Raw genomic sequence first — 26,117 nt, forward strand, 5'->3', positions numbered from 1 at the left:
ATAGAAAGATCTATTTGTTTATGGACATTTAATGGAAAAAATGAAGAACAATCTTGTGGAAAATGGACAAAGACAATGCGAAAAGTCAAAGAGGACACAAAAAAGCCAGAAGGAGGAAGGAGGGAAGTCAGCTCAGGAGAGCAAGAACAAATGTGAAATATAATGTATGTGTATGTACAGTATGCAACTAAAAATTTCAATAAAGATCATCTGAAAAAAGGTGAACACCAGGACCAGGAGGCACCTGAGCCAGTCCCAGTAGAAGATGGGTGACCACCCAGCTTAGACCTGCATGGAGTGAATGTGCAGTTGCTCCCCTATAGCTGCCTACAGTAGTTACCTTAAAGTCAGAGTGGTTGTCTAAGGCAGGATTGGGGAACCTTTTTCATCACAATGGCTGCATTCCCTTCTGGAGGACTGTTAATATTTGTACTGTATTTGTTAGAAAATGTATTTAACAAAGAATAAATTGTACTGGGAAAAGAAAACCAGACGAAAACACTTAAGGGGTGTGTGAAGCAGGGCCGATGAGGGCCATGTGTGTGACCTGGTGAGGGTTGCAAGTGCCAGATAGAGGGTCTGGTTAACCCCGCCGGTGGTTGTTATATTTAAGCCCTGCAACCCCCTCAAGACAGTGCTGCTAACATAGAGATTTATTGACAAAAACGTATTACATTACAAAACAATTTAAGAATGCTTCATACACGGTAAAAAAGGTAAGTGATAGGTTTGCTGAGCCTTCAGCATCTCGACAACCATCAGTGAAAGGTGGAGCCTTGTGCTCATTTTATATTCATGGTGCTGCATTTAAAAAAAATCCTTGTCATCAAGGCATCCTACACATTTCACCAGAGCAGCTTATCGTTTTCTCTTGGCCTCTTTGTCAAGGGGACTAGATCTTGCAGGTTGCCCTGCTGATGCTCGGTTTTCAATCCTTAGTACACACCTTGCCACTCACTCAACTGCTGCTCCATCTTTGCTGCTTGTCCCGGTGCTTTCTGGACTTTTTAAATTTCTGCTTGACCTGCTGCTTGAACTCGGGTCCTTGCTGCTTGACCTGTTTCTTGACCTGCTGCTCAATCTTGGATTTCTGCTGCTTGAACTTGGGTCCTTGCTTCTTCCCCGGCTTCTTGACCTGCTGCTTGAATTTCGGCCCTTGCTGCTTCCCCTGCTTCTTGACCAGCTGCTGAATCTTACATTTCTGCTACTTGCCCTGCTCCTTGTCCGGCTGCTTGATCTTGGCTCCCTACTGCTTGACCTGCTTCTCGATCCACTGCTTGATTTTTTATCCCTGCTGCTTGCTCTGAACCTCGACATTATGCTCTGCTTCCAGCTCCTGAAACTTATTCTCCCCTTTCTGGGTTTAGATTCATGATCCCACCGGACTGTTCCCCTTTCTTTTTTCTCAAGGAGCCTTGTTTCACCAGCACCCCCACTCTGCTTCCTCTTGTACAACATGCTTTGAGTCATCTTCCTTTCACTTTTCTTCCTAAATTTGGACTGGGCCAAATTCTTCCTCTCTCTCTGACTTTCTCCAGGGTGGTTTCGCATGCTACTTGTTGCATGGCCAATGCTGGTGCCTCCTTTCTTTGACTTCCCTTCTGAAATGACCCCTGGCCTTTCAGTATTCTGCATCCAGATATTCATCCCATCCCGCAGATGCATTTTTCTCTCCAGGATTTTACCAAGTATAGACAGTTTCCCGTCTGTTTTCACAGTGTGTTTTGAAGATATGCCACCTACAGAGTGAGGGTGGGAACCTTTTTGCACCGGCTGCTTGTCCATCCCTTGTTCTAGCCTGGGGGCCTCTTCCCCTCTTGTTGTCTTAGCTACCTGTTTGCTCTCATGTTTGGTTGATAACTCTTTTTCTCCAATAGTTTCTTTATGGGATGCCTTTCTTCTCCCACCCAAAATTTCTTCACCATTTCTGTCCCTTACTTCTCCTTCTCCATCTCTTACTTCTCCTTCTCCATCTCTTACTTCTCCTTCTCCATCTCTTACTTCTCCTTCTCTTTCACCTCCTCCATCTCTTACTTCTTCTGCTTCTCCTCTTTCTTCCTCCTCATCCTTCCTCCCAGCTCCTTGGTGTTTCCTACCTTCAGGATCTATTGTGGATGCTTCTCCATCAGCATTTCCTTCTCCTTCCCTGTCATTCCCCAAGATCTCTGTCTGCTCGAAATCATGATTTTCCTCCCAGAAGGCCACTCTTTTGTGAGATACAGAGAGTGGCCTGGAGAGCTCCAGAGCGTCTGTCATTTCATCTGCAACTGACTGAGGTGTACGGAGGTGTTCAAATTGTTCAGAAACCGCTTGCCTTGCCACATCAAACACCTTTGTTTTGCTTAGGCTGTCCCTTTCATCTGAGGTCTCTGAGGAAGGCACAACATCCTCTGGAGAAACTTGGGGTGCTCCTGCTGTCAGAGAATCTGCATATCTCGGGCTTCTGGGCTCTACCATGGGCATCTCCTCTGCATCTTCACTACTGACTCCTTCCTCCTTTCTCACACATGAGCTCTCTTTGCCTATTTCTTCACCACCATCCCAGTCTCCGACTCTCTCCAGTTCACATTCTGTGCTGTACTCAGAAGATGAGTAGGCACCACCTTCCTCCCTTTCTTTCCCCATATTATCACTTGTCTGTAGCAGGGAACCATCTGTGGGGTGCATTTGAAATTCAACTTCTGTGTTTGCAGAATCTTGATTTTGAGATAAAGGCGACACCTGCTGGTTGGATTGTTCTTCATCTTGGGAGTCTTCACTTGAGGTCTCCCTATTCTCAGAGACTTGGATACCTTGGTGCTCCACAGGGTCCTCACTTTTGGAGGTGAGTGAGCGAGGTTTCATGTTACAGCAAGGGGATTCAGAGGACCACCCTTTTAGCTGTCCAGGTGCTTGGCCCCCTTTGTCACTGCTGGTGGCTGTATCTTCAATAATTTGGTTGGTTATTTGCTTCCTTTCCTCACTGTCACAGCTTTGTTTGCCCCATTTCGCCTGGTGCTGTTGATCTGCCTGGCTATAATGCACGGGGCCCACCACATGCTCATGGAAACATTGAGAGTCAAGGGTATGGAATGGCTGTGTGGTGGGATCCAAGGCTTGCTGGGAGACAAGAGTGTTGTACTGTTGAGTGCCATCCGCCTTCAAAGGCCCAAAATATGTCTGGGAAAATTCATGTTCTGAGAGTGAAGCATCCTTCATACGTTCATCTAAGGATGAACCAGAGATTTGGGATTCAATATTATGTGATATCTGTGGAGTGGCATCTGCCTCTGCCTCTTGTGAGAGGGAAGGATCTTTATTATCTCCTGAGGATGAAGAATGAATCTGGAGTTCACTATTCAATGATATCCAAGAGGAGTCAGCCTTGCCTTCCTTTGAGTGGGAAGTATTCTTATCTCTGTCTCCTGAGGATGAATCAGAGTCCTGACATTCAATATTAGCTGATGTCTGAACAGAAAAATCCACCTCGGCTTCCTTTGAAATGGAAGGATCTTTTCCACTTTCTCCTGGGAAAGAATCAGAGTCCTGGGGCCCATTATTATCTGATATCTGAGAAAAGGACCCTGCCTCTGTCTCCTTTCCATTTTCCTGGGAATTTTCTTGCTGCTCTTGCCTTTGCTCTGCAACTAATTGTAACGATGAAGCTGAGCCTTTTGTGGATGTTGATGAATGACATGAGCAGGGACAGTTGAATATCTCACAAGACTCCTCTGTCTTGCCAGGAATTTGTGGATACTGTGCAGCATGATGTAGATTCAGTGTAAATATCTGCAGTGCACTCACTTGCGGTGCTTCTCTTTCACCCTCTGAGCTGCTGCTTGTCCCTTGGATTACTGTGAAATGCTGAACTTTTGTAAGAGGATAGAGAGATCCAGTATCCTTTTCGGCATCTGGCCAGGAAACCATCCTATGCTGTATTTTCCAAAACAGCTCTGAGGTGTATGTGGGTTGATCTTCTGACCCTGAGCTGGCTTCCTTTTCTGCTCCTGTTTGAAAAGGAGTGTTTGGCACTTGGAGGGCCTGAGCGCCAGAATAAGTCAAAGGCGCCTCCTCTTCCTCCATTTCATCAGCTTCTGGGATAAAGGCCCTCGTTGACTTCTGAGCCAGTTTAGGGAGGTGCCACTGGTGCTCTGTGTTGAGGTTCTTGATGTGTTTTTCCAGGTGTTCTTTTGATCTTGAGTGTAAGAAATGTGAGTGCTGGGAAGAAACAGGAACCTCCTTTGCCCCAGGCCATTCCTTGGCATCAGCTCTCCATTCATCAATAAAGTTCTTTTGTCTCCTTCCATCAGTGCTCACTTCCACTGAAGGTTGGGGGCTCTCCTGTGGTTCCAAGGGGGGTGGAGCAAATGCACGCACCGATTTCTGAATAATGGCTGGCAAGCCCCACTGATGCTGGATCTTCTTGTGCTGGATGTGGACTTCCAGAACATCTTGAGCACCATCAGTGAGGAAAGGCAACTCTGTCACACAGTCTATAAAATGGGTAATAGATGAGGTTCTTGCCAGAAGTCTCTCCTCTTCACTCTCCCCCAGAAGATGGGTAGAAGAGTCTTGATAAAATGTAGAGCTGTGGTGCTGAGTTTGAGGCCTGATTTCCCCAAAGTGAGAAGATGGCACAGGAAGTAGAAATGCTCTAAGCATATTTTGAGCATGTTTTGGAAGCCCCCATCTATGCTTTGCAGTCATACTCCTAACATGAGCATCTAGACACTCTGTTATGTCTGGACTGAGGAATGAGAGAGTCGGAGTAATAATGTATACTTCCCCTCTGTCCCATGAAACTCCGTTGGCTATATTCTCTCCTTCCATGTATGGTGGGTGCTTCTCTGATTCAATGAGAAATGGAGCAAAAGCATGCAGGGACTTCAACACAGAGGAAGGTAAGCCCCATGCATGCTGGAGTTTCTTGTGCTGAATGTGTGATTCCAGAAAATTCTGGGCCTCATCCGTGAGGAAAGGAAGAGTCACCTCAGGCAATAAGAAAGTAGTCGCTTGACCCAATACAGGTGTAGCTGCTGCCTTTTGAACATAATTGAGCCTCCTCTCCAGTTTCTCTATTGTCTTTTTTCTTACCTTGGCATCTTCTAGCAAGTCTTCCTTGTCATCTTCTGAATGGGAATCAACTTCAGGCGCTTGGGAGAATTTGCCATGAAAAGGTGTTAGAGACCTTGCTTCACCCAACTCACATTGGGAAAATGCTCTGGGATTCCGAAATGCCCTCAGTGATTGTGAAACATGTTCTGGAAGGTGCCACCTATGGTGTGTAGTCATCTTCCTCACATGGGCATCCAGGTTCTCCTGTAACTCTTGGCTGAGGAACGTAAGAGTCCTTGAAATAATATGGGCTTCTTCTATCTCCCATGGGTATCTCATGGTCATGCTTTGCTTGTGTTTCTCTGTCTCAAGGTGAAATGGAGCAAAGGCATGCAGGGACTTCAGCACATTGGAGGGTAGGCCCCAAGTATGGTGGAGTTTTTTGCGCAGGATGTGAAATTCTAGAATTTCCCAGGTCTCATTGGTTAAGAAACCAAGTTTCACTCCAGAAGTTACATTCATGTTCATAGTTGAGTCTGCTCCCTGTTTCAATTGATTGAAGACCTCCATTTTCCCTGTTGTCCTTCTCTTGACTTTGAATTCTTTCATGTCTTCATTGTCACCTTCTGTTTCAGAGGAATCTCTAGCCACCTGGGAGGATTTGTAGTGAGGAGACAAATACTGTGCATTCTCCAATTCCAATCCTAAAGCATGTCTGGGATTTAGAAATACTCCCAGTGATTGTTGAACCCGCATTGGAAGGCCCCATCTGTGCTTAGCCACCCTCCTTTTCTCATGAGCTTCCAGGCGATCTTTTGTGTCTGGACTTGGGAAGAAGCAATCCCAGATGATCTCTTTCACTTCTACCTTATCCCATTGGTGTGCCTTAGTCATTCTCTTGTCTATGCTTTGCACATGCATCTGAGTCCCATGGAGAAATGGGGCAAAGGCATGCATGGACTTCAGCACAGAGGAGGGTAGGCCCCATGTGTGCTGGAGTTTCTTCTGTCGTATATGGAATTCAAGAAGATCTTGCACTTCATCTGTGAGGAAGGCAAGCTTCACTCCAGGCCATAAGAAATAAGTTTCTTCAAAGTTCACAGCTGTGGTTGCTCCCTGCTTTCCTTGGGGAAAGCCCCATCTTTTCCCAGCTGTTCTTCTGTTTCCCATTTCCTCCTCCACCAAGTCTTCCTTGTCATCTTCTGAATGGGAATCAACTACAGGTTCTTGGAGAAATTTGCCATGAAAAGGTGTTAGAGACCTTGCTTCACCCAACTCACATTGGGAAAAGGCTCTGGGATTCCGAAATGCCCTCAGTGATTGTGAAACATGTTCTGGAAGGTGCCACCTATGGTGTGTAGTCATCCTCCTCACATGGGCATCCAGGTTCTCCTGTAAGTCTTGGCTGAGGAACGTAAGACTCCTTGAAATAATATGGGCTTCTTCTATCTCCCATGGGTATCTCATGGTCATGCTTTGCTTGTGTTTCTCTGTTTCAAGGTGAAATGGAGCAAAGGCATGCAGGGACTTCAGCACATTGGAGGGTAGGCCCCAAGCATGGTGGAGTTTTTTGCGCAGGATGTGAAATTCTAGAATTTCCCAGGTCTCATTGGTTAAGAAACCAAGTTTCACTCCAGCAGCTACATTCATGTTCATAGTTGAGTCTGCTCTCTGTTTCAATTGATTGAAGACCTCCATTTCCCCTGTTGTCCTTCTCTTGACTTTGAATTCTTTCATCTCTTCATTGTCACCTTCTGTTTCAGAAGAATCTCTAGCCACCTGGGAGGATTTATAGTGAGGAGACAAATACTGTGCATTCTCCAATTCCAATCCTAAAGCATGTCTGGGATTTAGAAATACTCCCAGTGATTGTTGAACCCGCATTGGAAGGCCCCATCTGTGCTTAACCACCCTCCTCCTCTCATGAGCTTCCAGGTGATCTTTTGTGTCTGGACTTGTTAAGAAGAGATCCCAGACAATCTCTTTCACTTCTACCTTATCCCATTGGTGTGCCTTAGTCATTCTCTTGTCAAAGCTTTGCACATGTGACTGAGACCCATGGAGAAATGGGGCAAAGGCATGCATGGACTTCAGCACAGAGGAGGGTAGGCCCCATGTGTGCTGGAGTTTCTTTTGTCGGATATGGAATTCCAGAAGATCTTGCGCTTCATCTGTGAGGAAGGCAAGCTTTGCCCCAGGCCATAAGAAAGTAGTTTCTTCAAAGTTCACAGCTGTGGTTGCTTCCTGCTTTCCTTTAGGAAAGCCCCATCCTTTCCCTGCTGTCCTTCTGTTGCCCATTTCCTCCTTCACCAAGTCTTCATTGTCATCTTCAGTCTGGGAATCAGCTGTAGGGACTTGGAAGAATTTGCCCAGGGAAGGCTGCACCTTATCCTGTCGAGATCCGAAAGGTTGTCTGGGAAGCAGAAATACTCCCAATGATTGCTGAACCCGCTTTGGAAGGCCCCACCTGTGCTGTACCACCGTCTTCCTCATGTGAGCTTCCAGGAGCTCTTTTGTGTTGGGACTTAGGAAGGAGAGACTTGGGATAATAACTTGTACCTCCATCCCATTGCATTGGGTTGCTGTTGGCATGTTCCTTCTTTTGTGTTGCATCTGCTTCTGTATCTCAAGGGGGTATGGGCCAAAGGCCTTCAATGACTTCAACACAGAGGATGGTAGGCCCCATGCATGCTGGATCTTCTTATGCTGGATGTGGAATTCCAACAGGTCCTGGGTGACCCTTGTGAGAAAATTTAGGTTTACCTCAAGGCTTGATAAAGCAGTTCCTTTAAAGTTTGATTGTACAGTTACTCCCTCCTTCCCTTGGGGAACAACCCATCCCTTTCCTGCTGTTCTTCTTTTTCCCATTTCCTCCTCCACCAAGACTTCATTTTCATCTTCAGTCTGGGAATCAACATTATGCTCTTGGAGAAATTTTCCATGAAAAGGTGTTAGAGACCTTGCTTCACCCAACTCACATTGGGAAAATACTCTGGGATTCCGAAATGCCCTCAGTGATTGTGAAACATGTTCTGGAAGGTGCCACCTATGGTGTGTAGTCATCCTCCTCACATGGGCATCCAGGTTCTCCTGTAAGTCTTGGCTGAGGAACGTAAGACTCCTTGAAATAATATGGGCTTCTTCTGTCTCCCATGGATATCTCATGGTTATGCCTTGCTTGTGTTTCTCTGTCTCAAGGTGAAATGGAGCAAAGGCATGCAGGGACTTCAGCACATTGGAGGGTAGGCCCCAAGTATGGTGGAATTTTTTGCGCAGGATGTGAAATTCTAGAATTTCCCAGGTCTCATTGGTTAAGAAACCAAGTTTCACTCCAGCAGCTACATTCATGTTCATAGTTGAGTCTGCTCCCTGTTTCAATTGATTGAAGACCTCCATTTCCCCTGTTGTCCTTCTCTTGACTTTGAATTCTTTCATCTCTTCATTGTCACCTTCTGTTTCAGAGGAATCTCTAGCCACCTGGGAGGATTTGTAGTGAGGAGACAAATACTGTGCATTCTCCAATTCCAATCCTAAAGCATGTCTGGGATTTAGAAATACTCCCAGTGATTGCTGAACCCGCATTGGAAGGCCCCATCTGTGCTTAACCACCCTCCTCCTCTCATGAGCTTCCAGGTGATCTTTTGTGTCTGGACTTGTTAAGAAGAGATCCCAGACGATGTCTTTCACTTCTACTTTAACCCATTGGTTTGCCTTAGTCATTCTCTTGTCTAAGCTTTGCACATGCGTCTGAGACCCATGGAGAAATGGGGCAAAGGCATGCATGGACTTCAGCACAGAGGAGGGTAGGCCCCATGTGTGCTGGAGTTTCTTCTGTCGTATATGGAATTCCAGAAGATCTTGCGCTTCATCTGTGAGGAAGGCAAGCTTTGCCCCAGGCCATAAGAAAGTAGTTTCTTCAAAGTTCACAGCCGTGGTTGCTCCCTGCTTCCCGTGAGGAAAGCCCCATCTCTTCCCTGCTGTCCTTCTGTTGCCCATTTCCTCCTTCACCAAGTCTTCATTGTCATCTTCATTCTGGGAATCAGCTGTAGGGACTTGGAAGAATTTGCTTGGGTAAGGCTGCACATTGTTCTGTCCTGATCCGAAAGGTTGTCTGTGACGGAGAAGTCCTCCCAGTGATTGCTGAACCCGCTTTGGAAGGCCCCACCTGTGCTGTACCACCCTCTTCCTCATGTGAGCTTCCAGGAGCTCTTTTGTGTTGGGACTCAGGAAGGAGAGACTTGGGATAATTACTTGTACCTGCATACCATTGCATTGGGTTGCCGTTGTCATGTTCCTTCTTTTGTGTTGCATCTGCTTCTGTATCTCAAGGGGGTATGGGCCAAAGGCCTTCAATGACCTCAACACAGAGGATGGTAGGCCCCATGCATGCTGGATCTTCTTATGCTGGATGTGGAATTCCAACAGGTCCTGGGTGACCCTTGTGAGAAAATTTAGGTTCACCTCAAGGCTTAAGAAAGCAGTTACTTTAGAGTTTGATGGCACAGTTCCTGTCCTCTCTTGCTTTCCTTTTACCCTTCTCTTGGCATCTTCTGATGAGTGTTCATTGTCATCGTCAGTCTGGGAACCATTAGTATGCCCCTGGGAAGATTTGTATTGACAAGATAACGGATCCAGTTCAGATTGAGGAAGTGATCTGGGCCGTTGAAATGCCCTCAGTGATTCCTGTACCCGCTTTGGTATTTCCCATCTGTGCTTTGTGATTATATTCCTCACGTGAGCCTCTAGTCTCTCCTTTATATCTGAGCTGATGAACGCAAGATTACTGTTTATCGTTCTCACTTCTACCCAATCCCAGGGGTGAATATTTGTTATGTTTTCTCCCCGGTGATTCTCTGGATCAGGGGGAAATAGGGCAAAGGCACATAAGGACTTGAGGACAGTGGAGGGAAGACCCCACATGTGCTGGATTTTCTTCTTTCCGATGTGGAATTCCAGAAGATTCCAAGCTTCCTCTGTGAGCAAAGGTGGCTTCATCTCAGATGATTCAAACGTAGTCAGTTCCACACCTGTGCCTGTGGTTGCCACTCCATGTCCTTGGTGGATAGTAGCTTTTGGATGACCCCTGGCTCCTGCTTTGGGTGTGAGTTGCTTCAAAGTTTCTCTTCCCTCAGAAAGAGTAGGGATTTTATCTTGCTCGTAGGACTTACGGTGATCTTCTGAGAGCTGTGTATGATGCTTTTCTTCTTTGAAATGGGACTCAAGCTGAGTGGGAGCAATTGCCCTCAGAGAATCCTGAATCAGTTTGGGAAGTCCCCACTGGTGCTCCATGGCCCAGCTCCTCACGTGGGCTTCAAGGCCATTCTTGACATCTGGACTTACAACATGCAGGGCCTTTTGAGGGGGGGTGGCCTCTAACACAGAGTGTGGTACATGAGCAGTCGCTTTTTCTTGATACCCCAGTTTCTCAACAGTGACATGTGTTGATGCTCCTGCTTTTTTACTCCTCTGTAGCTCAGGTGGAAGAGGGACAAAGGCATGCAAAGATTTCTGCACAAGAGATGGCAGCCCCCACTCATGCTGGAGTCTTTTGCGCTGTATGTGAAGTTCCAGAAGATCGCAGGCTTCCTTTGTAAGAAATGTTGACACTGGCTCCTGGGATACTTCTGTCAATTGGAATTTAGCCTCCATATTTTTTTTCTTGAGGTGGGCTTCCAAAAGATTCATATTTGAATATTTAGGAAGTCTTATATTTGAAGCAGGGGTCACTGATGTCTCTAAAGAGGGTTTGTGTGCAGTGTCTGCAAACATCGGTTGTGGGGATCTAGTCATAAGCAACTCCCTTGCTTCATTCTGGAATATTGGGGGTTCCAGCTCCTGGACTCTAATCTTCACTTGACTGATTTGGGATGAGGAACATCTTTCCTGGAACACTGTAGCCAAAGGTTCCAAGTGCATGCTGGGCAACTCCCCCAAGAAAGTGAAATGTTCCCTTGTTGAAGATGAGGTGGCAACATTTGGAATATCTCTCAACTGCATCTCCCTGTGCTTCTTGGCCAAGTGGTGGTTCATCTTGTCCAAACTATGGGGCTTCAGCATAGAAAGAACTTGAGCTGACTGTGGGGAGGCAGGCATCAACCCAAATGTTTTTCTGTTGCTTACTTCTTGGTGTACAGTACTCAATCCTGGGTGCTTGTATGTTATCCAATAGCAAGGGCAGTAGAAGTAGCGGTCTTCCACTGCTACCCTGGCTATGGCATCTTTCCTATTTAAGATTTCACTATGTTGACTAGGTTGGTGCTCTGGAAACTCGTGCCTGATGTTCAGCTCCCCCTTATCCACTGCTTCACCCTCCAGAAAGGGCAGAAATGTGCTTCTGGGCTTCACTTGGCTATAAAGAGGGGCAAACTTCTGGAGAGAGTCTTCAAGTGGGATCTTGAAGCTTCCCATGGGTTGGAGATCAGATTCTGTGGACTTTCTCCTGAGGCTAGGGTGATCTGTAGAGGCAGCTGATGATTCAGAAAAAGCTGCTTCAGTGACTTCTCCTGCCTCTATATCCTGGTGTGGGTGGACCATTTGCTGTGCCCTGTAAGCCTTGGGTCCATGTGTGAAGATGTTCTCACCCACAAATATTGCCTGCCTTGCCTCTACCAGCTCTTCTCTGGCTACTGGGATGGGAGAGGAGAATCTGCCCAGAGAGTCACAGCTTTTATTTTGGTACTCTGCAATTTGTGGTTCCAAGGAACCTGTCCCAAACACAGGGTGGAAAAGCTTGATAGATTCCAAAACCCTCTTAGGCAACTTCCATTGTCGTTGTAGCTTCATCCTTTGAATGTGGAAATCCAACTGACTGTAGGTGCTTTGGGGAAGGAATGATGGTTTCTGTAGTAGAATGTAGACATGGGCTTTCATCCTTTGGAGACTGGGCAGTGGGGGAGCCTGTGATTTGAAGCCATGCAAGGATTTCTGAATAAGACTAGGCAAGCCCCATTCATGTTGTAGCTTCTTTTTTCTAATGTGCAGTTCCAGATTCTCTCTGACCTGAGCATAGAGAAACTCTGTCCTCACTTCTAAGAACTCAACAGCAACTTCTCTAGCTCTAGGAAACGTGGGCAGCAGTTTGGGCTTCATTGCACTCATGGCCAAGGTTGGGGAAACGTCCAGCCATTTTTCATCCAAGTGGAATATCTTATTCTCTGTTGCTTCAGACTGAAGTGTGGGGTACATCAAAGGCTGGCTTGGCATTGTCCTCCTCCCTATCCTTGTTCCATCCTGTTTCCCTGCAACAGTCACCATCTCTGGGGAAAGTAGCCTGAGGGACTCAAGGACCCTTGGGGGTAAGTGCCATCGGTGAAGCATGATTCTTTTCAGCAGATTCTGCTCTAGATCTCGGATGATGGCATCACTAAGGAAGGAGAGCTCAGCCAGAAGAACATTCACCTCCACGTGCTGCAATGTCCGGTGCTGCTGTGATTTGGGGACAACTGGGAAAACAGAATGGAGAGATCTCTGGACAAGGCTCGGCAACCCCCAAGCATGCTGCAACCTCTTTTTTATCACGTGCCATTCCAGATCCTCCCGAGTCCTCTGCTCAATGAATGGGATCTCTTGTATCAGTGTGGGCTGGTCCCATGGGTGCTGCACCTTCTTTTTAAGCACATGAGAATCCAAACACTGCTCCTCATTAGCAGGAAAAAAACTTGTCCTTGCTTGGACAAATGCAACAGCGTGCTGTGACTGAAGTAGCATCTCATCTCTGGCCTCAAAGGACTTCTTCTCAGTTGTAGTCTGGGGGTTTGCTTTGGAAGGAGGGGGAGATTTGAGGGCTGTTTCCCTGGCTGTGGATTCCAAATGTAGAACATGCCTATGAAGTTTCCCTTCCCTCTCACGCTTGACGGCTCCTCCTCGGCCTCCTTTCCTGTGTGCAGATGATGCTATATCTGTGGTGAGGGGATAATCTAGCTTCATATGCTTGAGGGCTTCTTGGACTTGCTTTGGCAACACCCGACATTGCATGTGAATCATCTTTTTCATGTGTTTCTCTAGTGTCCTCCTCTTTGCCCCACTCATGAAAGGAAGAAGCCGAGGCCTCATCAACACAGTATGCTCCCTCTTTGGACAGTACGGGCAAGTGAAATCCATACCAAGAGGCAAAAAGGCCCTGAGTGACCTGGTGATGACTGATGGAAGACCCAATTTGTGTTGAATACTTTTCACAACCAAATGCCACTCCAAAGTCTTTCTCACAGCCTTAGCCACAAAGGGAGTGTCCTCGGTAGCAAATTCAACCCTAGGAGATTTGATATTTGCTTGGGAGATCACAGGTAAAGAACTGGGGAAATGCCTTGTTCCTTTATGGTGGAATCTCATGCCCTGGTGGTTCTTCCTCTCACTCAGAGAGGACCCTTCATTTTTCTTATGCCTCAAAGCCATGTGGCTCTTCTTGCTGAAATTTGATAGCTCAGACAGGTCAGAAGAGGGACTGTAATCTCCCCAACTATTGAAAGACAGCTCTGATGATGTGCTAGAAGAGAAGCAAAAGGGATCGCTCATTTCCCCACTGCTGTCCTCAGAGCTGTCATAACATTTATTTATACTAAACATGGAATGGCTGTCAGAACAGGTGGGACTTATGTCATTCTCCCTGGAGATGGGAACATCTTGCTGAGCAGAATGGAGTGGCTTCTCCTTCTGCCTCTTGCCTTTGGGAATGTGTTGCTCCTTTCTAGATGAAGGGGTTATTTCTGGGCCCAATTCTGGATGGCCACAGTTTGTGGCAGGTTTACTGCTGCTCCATGGAAAAATTGTGTCATCTCTTTGAGCAGAAATGGCTGGTAGGCTGGAGCTCCCCACATAAGAGGCCACAGGAAGTGATGGCATTTGCAAAGCAGGAAGCCCAGGTTTTGAGCCATAGACACACAGCACTTTCTCAGCCTCCTTGGCTGCCCTGTCACATATGGCACAGGTCACGTTGTCACATAGCAATCTGCGTATGGAGGAATGGCGACTGCATCCATTTTGTGGGTCTGTCTCCTGGTGTTTGGTACCTGTAAGACAAATGAAGGCACTGGTGACCTTTCCTTCACCTCCAGGCTGGTATGGAGCCAATTGGTATAGAGACAATTATATTTTGTCAGGGGCTGGCTGGATGAGGAGGAGTGGTAGGCACTGGAGAAGGAAGAGGAGTGGGGGGGGAGAGCATACCACACACGTGTGCCACGCCCCTGTGGGCAGTATGTCCCACCCCCAGGACATGGCCTGCCCTGCCCTGCCTGCTCTCCACCCCCCGATGTCAGAGCATGAAGCTCCGCCACTGGTGGCAAGAGCCTCTTGCCCAGGAGCTCCCCAGGGAAGACAGAGAAGACGAGGACTTAGACCCTGGGTCCTGGTGGTGGGAGGTGCTAGAAGTAGGAGGGTGGAGTAATCAATGGAGGGAGCGGGTCAGAGGAAGAAGGCCCTTCCATAATTTATGCCCAAAAATGGAAGGAAGAAACAGTTCTAACAAAGGAAGGTTGGCAATTAAAACTAATGGAGTACACAGACATGGTGAAACTTACTAGAAGAACAAGAAACCCAGAATAAAGACTTTTTAAAATGGATTGGGGGGAATTATTGACCATCTGAAGATACATTGTAAAGAAATCAAAAAATTATCAGGACTGACATAAGCAAGTGCAGTAAGAGAAAGCTAGGGAGAACATAAGGGGAAATTAGTAAATAGATATGAATTGGATATGCAGTAATAAAAATAAATAAAACTAGAAAGGAGGGGAAGGAAGTCAAAGGGAAAGTACATTGGTTTTGTAAAGGGTTTGTTTTTGTTCCTGTTGAAAATATTTGTGAAATGTGAAGAGGAAATTTAAACTTAGAAATAAAGCACATTCAAAGCAAAATGAGAAAGAGGGGAGGCGAGAAGGGATGGAGGGTACACTGACCATTCCACAGCAGGACAATTCCAGTCTTGCTGGTTCTCCTCCTCTCACACCCCCTCTTGGAGTGTCCTACATGTTGTCGAGCAATGAGTCTGGCAGAAGCAGAGGGTGAGCTCACTGCCACATTGCAGTCCGCATCTGTTGGGAAGAGCTGTAGAGGGGAAAGGAAGATCCGAAGCTCAGTTTCCTGCAACTTCTCAAGCTGAAGGAGTCAAGTAGGGAAGACTTGTCTCTTTTTGACCTGCAGGGGCCTGATACTTCCCTGTCCCTGACACATTTATATATTTATTAGAAGTATTAGAATGCATATATACCAATTTGGAGACCTGAGAGGCACTGATTTTATTTCAGAGCAGCAGTGGCCTTCCAAATGTTGTTGGACTCCAGTGCCCATCAACCCTAGCAAGCATGTCCAATGGTCAGGGGTAATGGGCATTGAAAGCCAACTTCTAGATTGCATTTACTAACTCAACTCTAAGTACTTTTGTTAGATGATCCTCTATGAGTTCCCATGGGTGTATTTCAGTTTTAAATAAGGTTGTTTAAGATTTTTAATTTGGGTTTTATTATCTTGCAGTTATCTTATTAAAGAAACCCAAGCAACAAATGACAAGGGTGTGTATGTACACTTTCATAGATGCTAAGAAAAGACCATGTGAATTATCAAATGTCAGCACTAGTTTTTACGCTCTCTGTCTCTCTGTCTGTCTCTCTCTCTCTCTCTCTCTCAAATCACCAGGATGAGCTGGTTCCTGTCTCAATGGCTTACCTTCTTCTTTTCCAACAGCTGCTTGGAGATGTCGTCTGTGTTCCACATGTTCCTTCTAGGAAGAGAGGAGGCAGTGAAGTTATTCAAAGGGAAGAACAACCAATTGGAAATACCACCTTATCAAACAGGGTACTTATGCCATCAGGCAGAATGAGGCATGTTCCAAGTTCCATCCCTGATACCTCTAAATAGGACTGGGAAAAATCCCAGTCTGAAACCCTGGAGAGCTGCCACTGGTCTGCTTTGACAGTACTAAACTGGATGGACCAACAGTCTGGATCTGTATAAGGCTACTTCCTGCATTCCTGTTTCCTGGTGGCCAAAGCATGCAATACTCTCAGGTCATTTTTGACTCCTCCCATCTCACTTAGAAGTTCATTCAATATTGAAGTTTGTGTAAATGCAAGACTCAAGACTGTTAAAATGCCATTCGCATTACGATCATGGCACCACACCACACTGGTGCTTTCTTCCCTAAAGCATGAAAATCCATCCCCATGAATGCTCATTTTCTGAGCCTTGCATTTGACAGTTGAGAAGTGCGCCATATCTGTGAGATCATCTGTACTGTCATATAATTGTTTTATTTTGGATTTTGCTATTATTTGATTATATGGCTGTAACCTGCCCTGGGAATCTTTGTGCTGAAGGAAAGGTAGGAAATCTCAAATAAATTTGTAAGTACATATTGCTGTTGTAAGTTGAGAAAACCAAATGTGTGTGTGTGGGGGGGGGGGCTGAATCAAATCCAGACATGAACAAAGGGGATACTGAAACTCACCATCAGGGTGACAGTCTCAGGGGGGAACCAACTGCCCAGCTGTTCCTCCAGGGAGTGGGGATTCTCAGTGACTTCAGGTTTGACTGAAAAGGACAAGATGCTTCTCTATGCTTGGTCAAGTCTCTTGTACTATGCAACGGTGCTACATTCAATCATTTGGAAGAGGCTGATGAACAGAGCCAGGGCTAGAGTAGTGTCCAAGTTGAGGTAGCAGTCCAAAAGGGAAAAGCGATTGATGAGGGAAATAAGCTCCATCTTTGTGAAACTGACCTGAATGCAGTCTTTGCACCCAAGAGATGGCATGTATCCCCCAGGCAGCGGCAGTTAGCAGTGGTTTAGAGCAGCATTCCAAAGAATATCACAAAGAACTAACAAAAGAACCTTGGGAACACCCTGGGTTTTCTCCAGCCATGGATGCTGTTGCCTCCGTCTTCACTGTTCTTCAGAACATGCTTTTTTCTTCGTTATTCTGGAAGCCACAGTGATACACCTCCATACAAAAACACATGAGTCTATGGTTGTTGTTTTTTTAAAGAACTAGATAGACACTACCAGAGAGATGAACAATGTTTGCATCTAAAGTTAGTTCTACTCAGAGCAGATCCACTGAAATCAATAACCCTGTTAGTCATATCTATTAATATCAACAGCTCTGCTCTGAGTGGAGTAGTATTGGACACAACTCAGAAATTTACAAATACAAATCTTAGCTTAACATGTATTTACTTAGGAATGGAAAGATTGTGTGTAGTGCAGTTGCATATATTACTGTAAAATGCTGCGGTAAGTAAAGGTAAAGGGACCCCTGACCATTAGGTCCAGACTTGGATGAGTCTGGGGTTGCGGCGCTCATCTCGCTTTATTGGCTGAGGGAGTACAGCTTCTGGGTCATGTGGCCAGCATGACTAAGCCGCTTCTGGCGAACCAGAGCAGCACACGGAAATGCCGTTTACCTTCCCGCCGGAGTGGTACCTATTTATCTACTTGCACTTTGTGCTTTCGAACTGCTAGGTTGGCAGGAGCTGGGACCGAGCAACAGGAGCTCACCCCGTCGCAGGGATTTGAACCGCGACCTTCTGATCAGTAAGCCCTAGGCTCTGTGGTAATTTATCTTAATTTCAGGAAAGCAGTTGCTGCATACATTCACGGTTCCTGCATGGTATTACACAGGTAATAATAATAATTCTATTTATCTAATGTCTTCATTCTGGGATATGTGAGCAGTGTGACTCTCTTGCACAATAATGTACTCAAACATTATGTGAATGGACAGACAAATTTGGGAAGCTGCCTTCAATGTGTGTGGAGTGCAATGACCAAGATGATCTGGAAACCAAACCTTATGAGGAATGGTTGAAGGAGCTGAGTATGCTTAGCCTGGAAAAGAACAGACTAGGAGGATATATGATAGCTATCTGCACTTATATAAAGGGCTGCCATATGGAAGATTATTTTATTATTATTTCTTGAATTTATATATCACCCTATACCCAGAGGTCTCTGGGTGGTTCACAGAACAAAATCAAAACATAAAACTACAAAATACATAATCAACACAAAACCAACCCAACCACCCAGAAACCCCATATTTTAAAAGGGCGTGAAATGGGGCGAGCTTGTTTTCTCCTGCTCTGGAGGGTAGGACTTGAACCAATGGCATCAAGTTATAAGAAAGGAGATTACAATTAAACCTTAGGAAGAATTTTCTGACAGTAAGAGCAGTTTGACTGTGAAATGACTCCCTCAGGAGGCTGCAGAATCTCCTTCCTTGGAGGTTTTTAAGCAGAGGTTGGATGGCCATCTGTCATGGATGCTATAGCTGAGATTCCTGTATTGCAGAGGAATGGACTTCTAGTGGACTTCCAACTCTACACTTCTAGGATTCTAACATGACAGCTAAAGTGCAGTCAAATGTCTACTCAGAAAAAAAAGCTTCATTGTGTTCCAGAAGAGTTACCCCAAGAAATTGTGAAGGGAACTGCAGCATAGTTCTTAACTTTGTCTCCTCATTAGCTGTTCTTTGCTGTTCAGCTCAGGCCTCAGCAAAATAATGTAACATTTTGGGGAAAAAATACAACCCAACAAACCAGTACTGGAGGCCAAGATGGAGAAGATCTCCACAGCCACCATATATTTCCCCTTAGTGCTCAGGTAGGTCGGAACAAACGACAACCAAACACTGCAAAACATCAACATGCTGAAGGTAATGAACTTGGCTTCATTAAAAGTGTCTGGAAGCTTCCTAGCCAGGAATGCCACAGTGAAGCTGATGATGGCTAGAAGTCCCATGTAGCCCAGGACAAGATAAAACATGGTGACAGAGCCTTCATTACATTTTGATATTATCTCTTGAGTCAGTGACTGCGTGTCCAAATCTGGAAAGGAAGGAGTGGTAGACAACCACATGGCACAAATACCAACTTGAATGTGGGAGCAGGAAAACACAATGGCGTTGGTCAATCTTTTTCCTACCCACTTCCTCATGCTGGACCCTGGCCTGGTGGCCATGAAAGCAAGAACCACTGTCATGGTTTTGGCCAACACACAAGAAACAGCCACTGAGAAAATGATGCCAAAAGTGGGTTGTCGGAGAAGGCAGGTCACTTTCCCAGGTTGGCCAAGGAAGAGCAAAGAAGAGAGGAAGCAGAGCAGAAGGGATATGAGGAGACCATAAGTGAGGTCCCTATTGTTGGCTTTGACTATGGGGGTATCTCTGTGCTTAATAAAAGTTATTAGTGCCAAAGCTGTGATCAGGGAAAAAGAAACAGTAACTGACGTTAAACTGATCCCTAAAGGTTCTTCGTAAGAAAGATAGCTGATAGCTTTGGGGATGCAATGATCTTGGTTGTTGCTTGGATACTGATATTCTGAGCAGTTCACACAGTTAACCATGTCTGGAAAAAGAAGAAGAAAGGCTCATTTCAATAGAAATTCACATCTGATGAAGAGTACATTTTGGCTTCCGAGTTTTTGTTACTATAGGTACCGTATTTATCACTGCTATTTTACTGTATTTTATTGTAGTGTTCTGATGTAATGGTTTCTTCTTTTTGCATGGTTTCTTTACTGTTTCTGGGTTATCATCAACTACCCTATGTTCCAGAAGAGAGGAATGGTGGAATACAAAAATATTTAAGACATAAATAAAATAAACTTTATTTGTGGAAGCAAGGTGGAAGCTGCTGCTCACATACATTATCATCTAACTGCTGCTTGTATATATAGGATTGCTATATTCCCATTGAGCTTTTTCATTTTGGGGCTTTTCTTTGATTTTTTTAATAAAAAGAGCCCAACTTGCCATACGTTTGGGTTTTCTGATTAATGCTGTGTGCAATGTTGTCTGCTGAAAACCTTCGTTATGTTTTGAAGCTTCCTGCAGAAGACTGCTTACATTATGGGTAGTGCCTTCCAGAAGCCTTTGGTCTACACTTCCCATCAGTCTGGCTACAATAGCCAAGGTCAGGAATGATTGGAGCCTAGCATTCCTGTGCTTATTACAGATCTTGCCAGTGAATTAAGTTGCCCATTACTCCATGTCTTGTTTCTTCATTATTGTTGCAGGGGCAAATGATTATTTGCTGCTTGAACAAAAATTAAGTGAGGGGATCATTGCAATACATCACCTACCCTTCTGGTTTGAAATCTTCCCTTCTGGACATGGAATACAATCATAGCAGCAAAATTTCTCCTTTTCTCTCTTTTTCTTCTGATAACCAGGGTGGCAAGAGTTACTACACACAGAAAGGGGTGGCACCTTTCAGTACACATCATTGGAGTTTAGGGTAGAAGAAAGAAGAAATGTTTTGTTGCTCATAAGCTGACATACAAAATAAGTAAATAATCAAACTGTTGACATGGAATAATGAACATTACACATTCATGCCCATCTCCTGCTAATCCTTCCCAGAATACAGTGGTACCTTGGGTTACATACGCTTCAGGTTACACACTCCGCTAACCCAGAAATAGTGCTTCAGGTTAAGAACTTTGCTTCAGGGTGAGAACAGAAATTGTGCTCCGGTGGCACGGCGGCAGCAGGAGGCCCCATTAGCTAAAGTGGTGCTTCAGGTTAAGAACAGTTTCAGGTTAAGTACAGACCTCCGGAACGAATTAAGTACTTAACCCAAGGTACCACTGTATGATATTGTTTTTGCCGTCTATTGCTTGGCTGATATAGTGGCATAGGAAGTTGCTAGATACTGAGTCAAACCCTTGGTTCCTACTCAGTACTGGTCACAGTGAAAGGCAACAGATCTCCAAGATTTCAGACAGGGACATCTCCTGGCCCTACCTGGAATTGCAAGGAATTTAACCTGGGACCTGCATGCAAAGCAGATTCTCTGTCACCAAACTATGGCTAGGGATGCAATAAGGCAATCATTTCCATTCCTATCGATCCTATCTCACAATTGGCACTATTTCCATTCCACTGCAGTTTGGTTTCCACAAAACACCATGTTATTTGTCACACTGCCCACTATTTAATGTAATTCACAAAATTATTGATGCTAGTTACAAATTTAACATAAGTAAACACTTAATTAATTCCACACCATTAATTTCACTGCAAGGCAAACACTATCTAAATGGAGTGGGGCAGAAGTAATCAATCACATATTGCTTCCGAGTAGAAAACAAAACAAAACAAATATTATAAAAGCCTGGATTATTTTCCCTTTGGATGTAGGATAAATTAGTCCAGATTGGTTATTTCCACTTCTGTTTTAATTTTCATCAGGATTCTCTTACATCTCTAGCGGAGGGCCCTTCTCCAAAATGTGGGTACCAGAGAAATTATTTTAATAACTTAATCCAGTGTCTCATTCCATAGGAAGAGGAGTGTCTATTGGTGTCTCATTTTATTTTGTAAAAAAAAAAAAAAAACTGGTTCAAAATCCCCTATCAAAGTTTATTGTTATGGAGGATATTATTTTTTATTTCACTTGAACAGAATATTGCACATTTCCCACTGTTAGGCACTTTAAGGTTACAGCTCTCTTTGTTTTTCTTAATGCAATAGGTGGTATTGTCTTTATTATAGAGATGGATTATTCATCGTCAAGTGATACAGAAGAGAGAATTCCTAGGTCTTAAATCAATATCCTAGCACCCATACTTGGTTAAATACACTGGGCCACACAATTAAATCTTCATCAAGGATTAGTTCTTCTCCTTCAGGAGCTCTGAGCTCCACACTTCCGACTTTCACTCTCTGGAAGGAGTTGTTTGGGAAAGTGACTATGCTCATGATGTCAAATCCACCTTCCATTTCTCTTTTGTCATTAAAGGACACTGTTTCAAGAGCTGAGTTGTTAAATGTTATGTCTTGAAGAATCAGGTGGAGCTAGTTGAAAGAGAAAAAGAAACAAGGGGAGAGCAAAATAATAAGCTGGATCCAGTGTTAGACATGCATCTCTGTAAATTCATGACATTGAATTCATGAGTTCATGAAAATCCCCAATGATTTGAATGGGTCTTGATAGGCGTGCCTTAGCAAAATTGTTTTAAGCAGGTGCCATAGCTAGTAAAGTGATGGTACCTGCCACATGTCAGTGTTATGTTATGTCCTGATAGGGTCTCACTTCGTTTACAATTATGTTGCAGCATTCTGCAATAACTGCAGTTTCCCGGTGAAAAGCAAGAGAAGCCCTACATACAGTGCATTGAAGTAACCTAATCTTGAAGTAACCAATGTCTGAACAATTGTGGTGAAGCTCTCCTGGTCTAGGAACAGTCCTAGCTGATGCACCAGTTACAACTGGGGAAAGGTGCTTCTACCCACTGAGGTATCTGGGTCTCCAGAGACAAAGCTGACTGCATACCTGCTCATTCGGGGGGGATTGTAACCCCATCAAGGGCAGGCAATTGAACAATTTCCCATAAGGGTAGCCTAGGGCTGCCAGACGCCAGCACAGACGTCACTTAAAAGAACAGTGCACTTGGAGAAGGGAAGAGAGCCATTCCCAGCCACATCTACATTGGGGAAGTGCTGGGGCGTGGGCAGGGCAGTGTGGGGCTCTCCTTTCCTCTTATGCTCGCTCTGTGCACCATGTTTTTCACAGCAAATCATTCTAGAACTTCATTTTTCTTGGAGCTTTTGCCCACCGCAAAAAAACTCAAAAAGCGTAACAAAATAATCACCTTAACAACTTTTCTGTCTGGATTTTCAATATTGGAAATATGGCAACTCGTAGCCACTCATGCACATTGCATCCATCTCAGGTTATTTCCCCATCCCACCACAGGGCTCTCATGATCTCTCCTTATCCATGTCATGGAGAAATAGAGTTCAGTGTCATCAGCATACTGATACTGTTTTACTGAGGATAAAACAGTGCTCCATGCCCCCCCCCCAGCTTAACTGCCTGGGCCCCACAAAAAACTCATGCAATTCTACTCTCTAGATAGGATCAGTAACCAAATGCCTCCAGTTCTCATTCCATGTAGCTGGTCCAAAAGGATACCCTGGTCAATGGTATCAAAAGCTACAGAGAGACCAAGCAGCAGGAGCAAAGTCACACTCCCCTTGTCCTGCCTTCCATAAAGGTCACCCAACAGGATAACTCAGTTTGGCAAACACCTTCTCTTGTCATGCAGCAAGATCTAGCCTCAAAATGAAGCTATTTTTTCAGTGAGGGATGCTCAAAAGTTATGGCTTCCCTTCTCCAAGTCCCAAGAAAAGGAGAAAACGGGAACCCACATATTTCCATCAATGTGTTGGTGTGTCTAACATAATTTTACCATTAGGGAAAAGGCATATTGTATTAGCCTTTTGTGTAAAACACAATTATATAGTGTAGACGTTACCTGCCAAGGGTGGAGTGCAACTCTTTCAGCCTCCACAGCTGCTCTGTGTTTGGGTTTAGATGAGTCCATGACATGCAGTGCATGTGCAGCAGCATAGACAGCATTATAGATGCTGTAGCTGTGACCAGTCATGTGCATTTCAAAAAGAGGCGCAGGAAGGCTCTCCAGCCTTGCCTCTCCAGTACATGGTTCATTGACCTCTTTTGGACAATGAAATGAGCAGTCAAAGACTTGCTCCCATATATCTTTGATAAAACCATCTTCTTCTGCCCAGCAAGGCTCTATAGTCTGAAGGAATGTCTTGAATGCTGGTGGTTCATGGGAATGAATTGTGAATGAAATAGCCCCTTGGAAAACTTGCAGATCTGAGCCTCTTTGAAGGCTAGTTAATGCAAAATCTATCTGGGCTGTCAGAATCCACACCTTTTCGTGAGATGTGTCATTATTACGTTCAGGATTTCCCAGAAGAATAAAATAGCTCAGCCAGATAATGGACAGTGTTTCTCCATAGAGAACAAATGTGTTGACTTTGTTAAATGTGAAAGGTTTATAAATACTCTGGACCTGGTTGTTAATTTCAAACATATCATTTAACCGGGCTTGTTGTGTAATCCTTTCTGTGAAAGCTGAACAGATTCCATGCTGGGAAAGCAATGGCTCCAGGGTCTGCAAGAAACGCTCTCCACTCTCATCGTTGACAGTGAAGAACCCAACCCATGTCCATCTGAAATGCTGAAGTAAGCGGACAATCCCAATGTACTGGCGGGCTTCATTGGGGACCATATTGTAGTAGGAGTGGGACTGCATTGCATAACTCTCCTCTGGGGCAAATGAGCCATAAGTGAGCTGAAATAAAATGTAGCGATTTAAGAGATTTTTTAAGGAGGAATGGCTGAATGAATCTGCATATGAGGGCTTTCAGTCTGGGCAATGAATATTTTTCCAGCTAAACCTGATATGAATTCAGAAAACCTGAATTTTAAAGATGTGTTTTGTCTGAATTTTCTCAGCCTGTGAAAATGTATTTTTTTTGAACTAGTCATTGGAAAGATATCTGGTAGAAATTATTGACTGTATATTACCCAGATATGTATTTTAATATGTAAATATATTTATAATAACTGATTTTATGCATACTTTGGTTTTTTATCAACTAACTTTTTAAATCATTAATTCTAATGTATATTTTATGTAAACTGCATTGAGATATTTATGAGTAAGCATACAAACTGCATTAAATAAATATACAAATTGCATTACATAAATAAATATATTTTCCCATCCTGTTCTCTTCCTTAGGTTAAGTCCCATTTCACTTTGGAATATCAGGCAAATTAAGTATAGCTCTCCTGCCTTTCTGAACAACAAAAACCACTTCCCAAATAACATGAAGCGATTGCAATTTCCATAAATCCCCATGCACAGAGCTTACCTGTGGAATCTTATAGCTATCCAAGATATCTGCCATGCGGTATGAGATATCAGAGCCAAGCCCCCCTATGATGGTCATGAGGTTTTTCTGTCTGCCACATTTGTAGTTGGGTACAAATTTCTGTGATTTGAAGAGCAGGTCCAGAGTGGTGCGGTAAGTCCTCTGCACATCGTAGTAGCTGTCACCGATGTGGAACCCCAATGTAGCATTGGGCAAGATTCTGGGATTTTCATTAATTTCTTTCACAGCAAATGCCAAGGCAAGGATGTGCTGGTAGAATTTTGTTATCACACTGCCAACAGAGAGACGTGCTTATTTGGAAGCAGATGTTGCAAGCTTGGCTAACATTGGCTTTAAATAAGAAAATCTATTTTTGAAACAAACTCCTACAAGCATCACGACTAGGGAAGGGCAAACTTACTTTATTTGCACTTTCTGAAACAATATGCAAACCAAAATGCTGCTATCCTTTGAAATTCACACCTCTCTGAATTTTGCAATGTAATATATAGGTAAAGGTAAAGGGACCCTGACTATTAGGTCCAGTCATGACCAACTCTGGGGTTGGCGCGTTTATCTAGCTTTACTGGCCGAGGGAGCTGGTGTAAAGCTTCTGGGTCATGTGGCCAGCATGACTAAGCCGCTTCTGGTGAACCAGAGCAGTGCATGGAAACGTCATTTACCTTCCTGCTGGAACGGTACCTATTTATCTACTTACACTTTGACGTGCTTTCGAACTGCTAGGTTGGCAGGAGCAGGGACCAAGCAACGGGATTCACCCCGTCGTGGGGATTTGAACCGCCGACCTTCTGATTGGCAAGTCCTAGGCTTTGTGGTTTAACCCACAGTGCCACCCGCATCCCTTAATGTAATATATACAAATATGCATTTACTAGGATAACATGTGCATAAAAATAAGGCTTATGCACAGTCCTCCCAGTCCATCCCATGGTTTCAGTTTGCCACCACAATGAACCCGACCTCACCTGCCTTAGATCCAGTCCACCTGCCCTCTGACCGACTGTAGGCTTTCTGAAATGGTTTAGTTGATAGTCAACTCATAAGGATGGGTGAAGCTGTCAATTTTGGTTTCTCTCAGTTTCTCCTTCTTCTAGTTTTAACACATTTCCCCACATTTTCACATTTGTCTGAAATGGTTTTTTGTTTTTGTTTTTTAAAAGCCATCAAGACAATTCATCAGCATTTTGATGCAAATTTATCCAAAGGTACAAAATTTTCTATGCAAATTCCCTGAACGCACACATTTTACAAACCAATTTCCCCCAACACAATACATTTTTATGCTGTTTTCATTAGCATGCGTATTTTAATGCATATTTTGGCCTACTGTATGCATAATCAGAATTGCCTGAAACCCTGGAAAACTACTTCTGGTCCATG

The 26,117-nt window shown here is 44.5% G+C and overlaps 3 protein-coding genes across 5 annotated transcripts in view; all 3 read right to left on the reverse strand.

Moving 5' to 3' along the window:
* LOC309354883 (uncharacterized protein) overlaps positions 1–16,766 on the reverse strand; it is a 30,117-nt gene extending 13,351 nt beyond the window's left edge. The window contains exon 1 of one of the 2 annotated variants that reach the window (XM_081885143.1): positions 16,741–16,766. The gene's annotated coding sequence lies outside the window, so the exon portion shown is untranslated. Of the gene's footprint in view, positions 1–15,660; positions 15,734–16,740 lie in introns of those variants that run through there. The other variant, XM_081885145.1, reaches the window with a different exon arrangement.
* Positions 1–26,117, reverse strand: part of LOC309355683 (uncharacterized protein) — a 282,572-nt gene that overhangs the window by 136,195 nt on the left and 120,260 nt on the right. The window lies entirely within an intron of this gene.
* On the reverse strand, positions 790–16,814 carry LOC309354882 (uncharacterized protein). 2 transcript variants are annotated; one of them, XM_081885141.1, is made up of 3 exons: positions 16,475–16,814; positions 15,694–15,748; positions 790–14,039 (listed from the first exon to the last, which is right to left on the reverse strand). In XM_081885141.1, the coding sequence occupies exons 1-3, from the start codon at positions 16,475–16,477 to the stop codon at positions 955–957; spliced, it is 13,143 nt and encodes a 4,380-aa protein (XP_081741267.1). In that variant the 5' UTR covers positions 16,478–16,814; the 3' UTR covers positions 790–954. The 2 variants fall into 2 exon arrangements, with proteins under 2 accessions (XP_081741267.1, XP_081741266.1); XM_081885140.1 differs by having other exon boundaries at positions 16,745–16,790.

This window comes from Podarcis melisellensis (genome assembly GCF_964234715.1).
Source record: "Podarcis melisellensis genome assembly, chromosome: 13".
Classification (NCBI taxonomy): Eukaryota; Metazoa; Chordata; class Lepidosauria; order Squamata; family Lacertidae; genus Podarcis; species Podarcis melisellensis.

Bases quoted from the DNA above. Each gene is read 5' to 3' on its own strand.
- LOC309354882 (XM_081885140.1), bottom strand. From the start codon at position 16,777: ATGCCATCTCTTGGGTGCAAAGACTGCATTCAG. The intron at 15,749-16,744 runs GTCAGTTTCACA...CTCTCTTCCTAG, and splicing joins GGTGCAAAGACTGCATTCAG to AAGGAACATGTGGAACACAG. The intron at 14,040-15,693 runs GTAAGCCATTGA...TTTGTCTTACAG, and splicing joins AGCTGTTGGAAAAGAAGAAG to GTACCAAACACCAGGAGACA.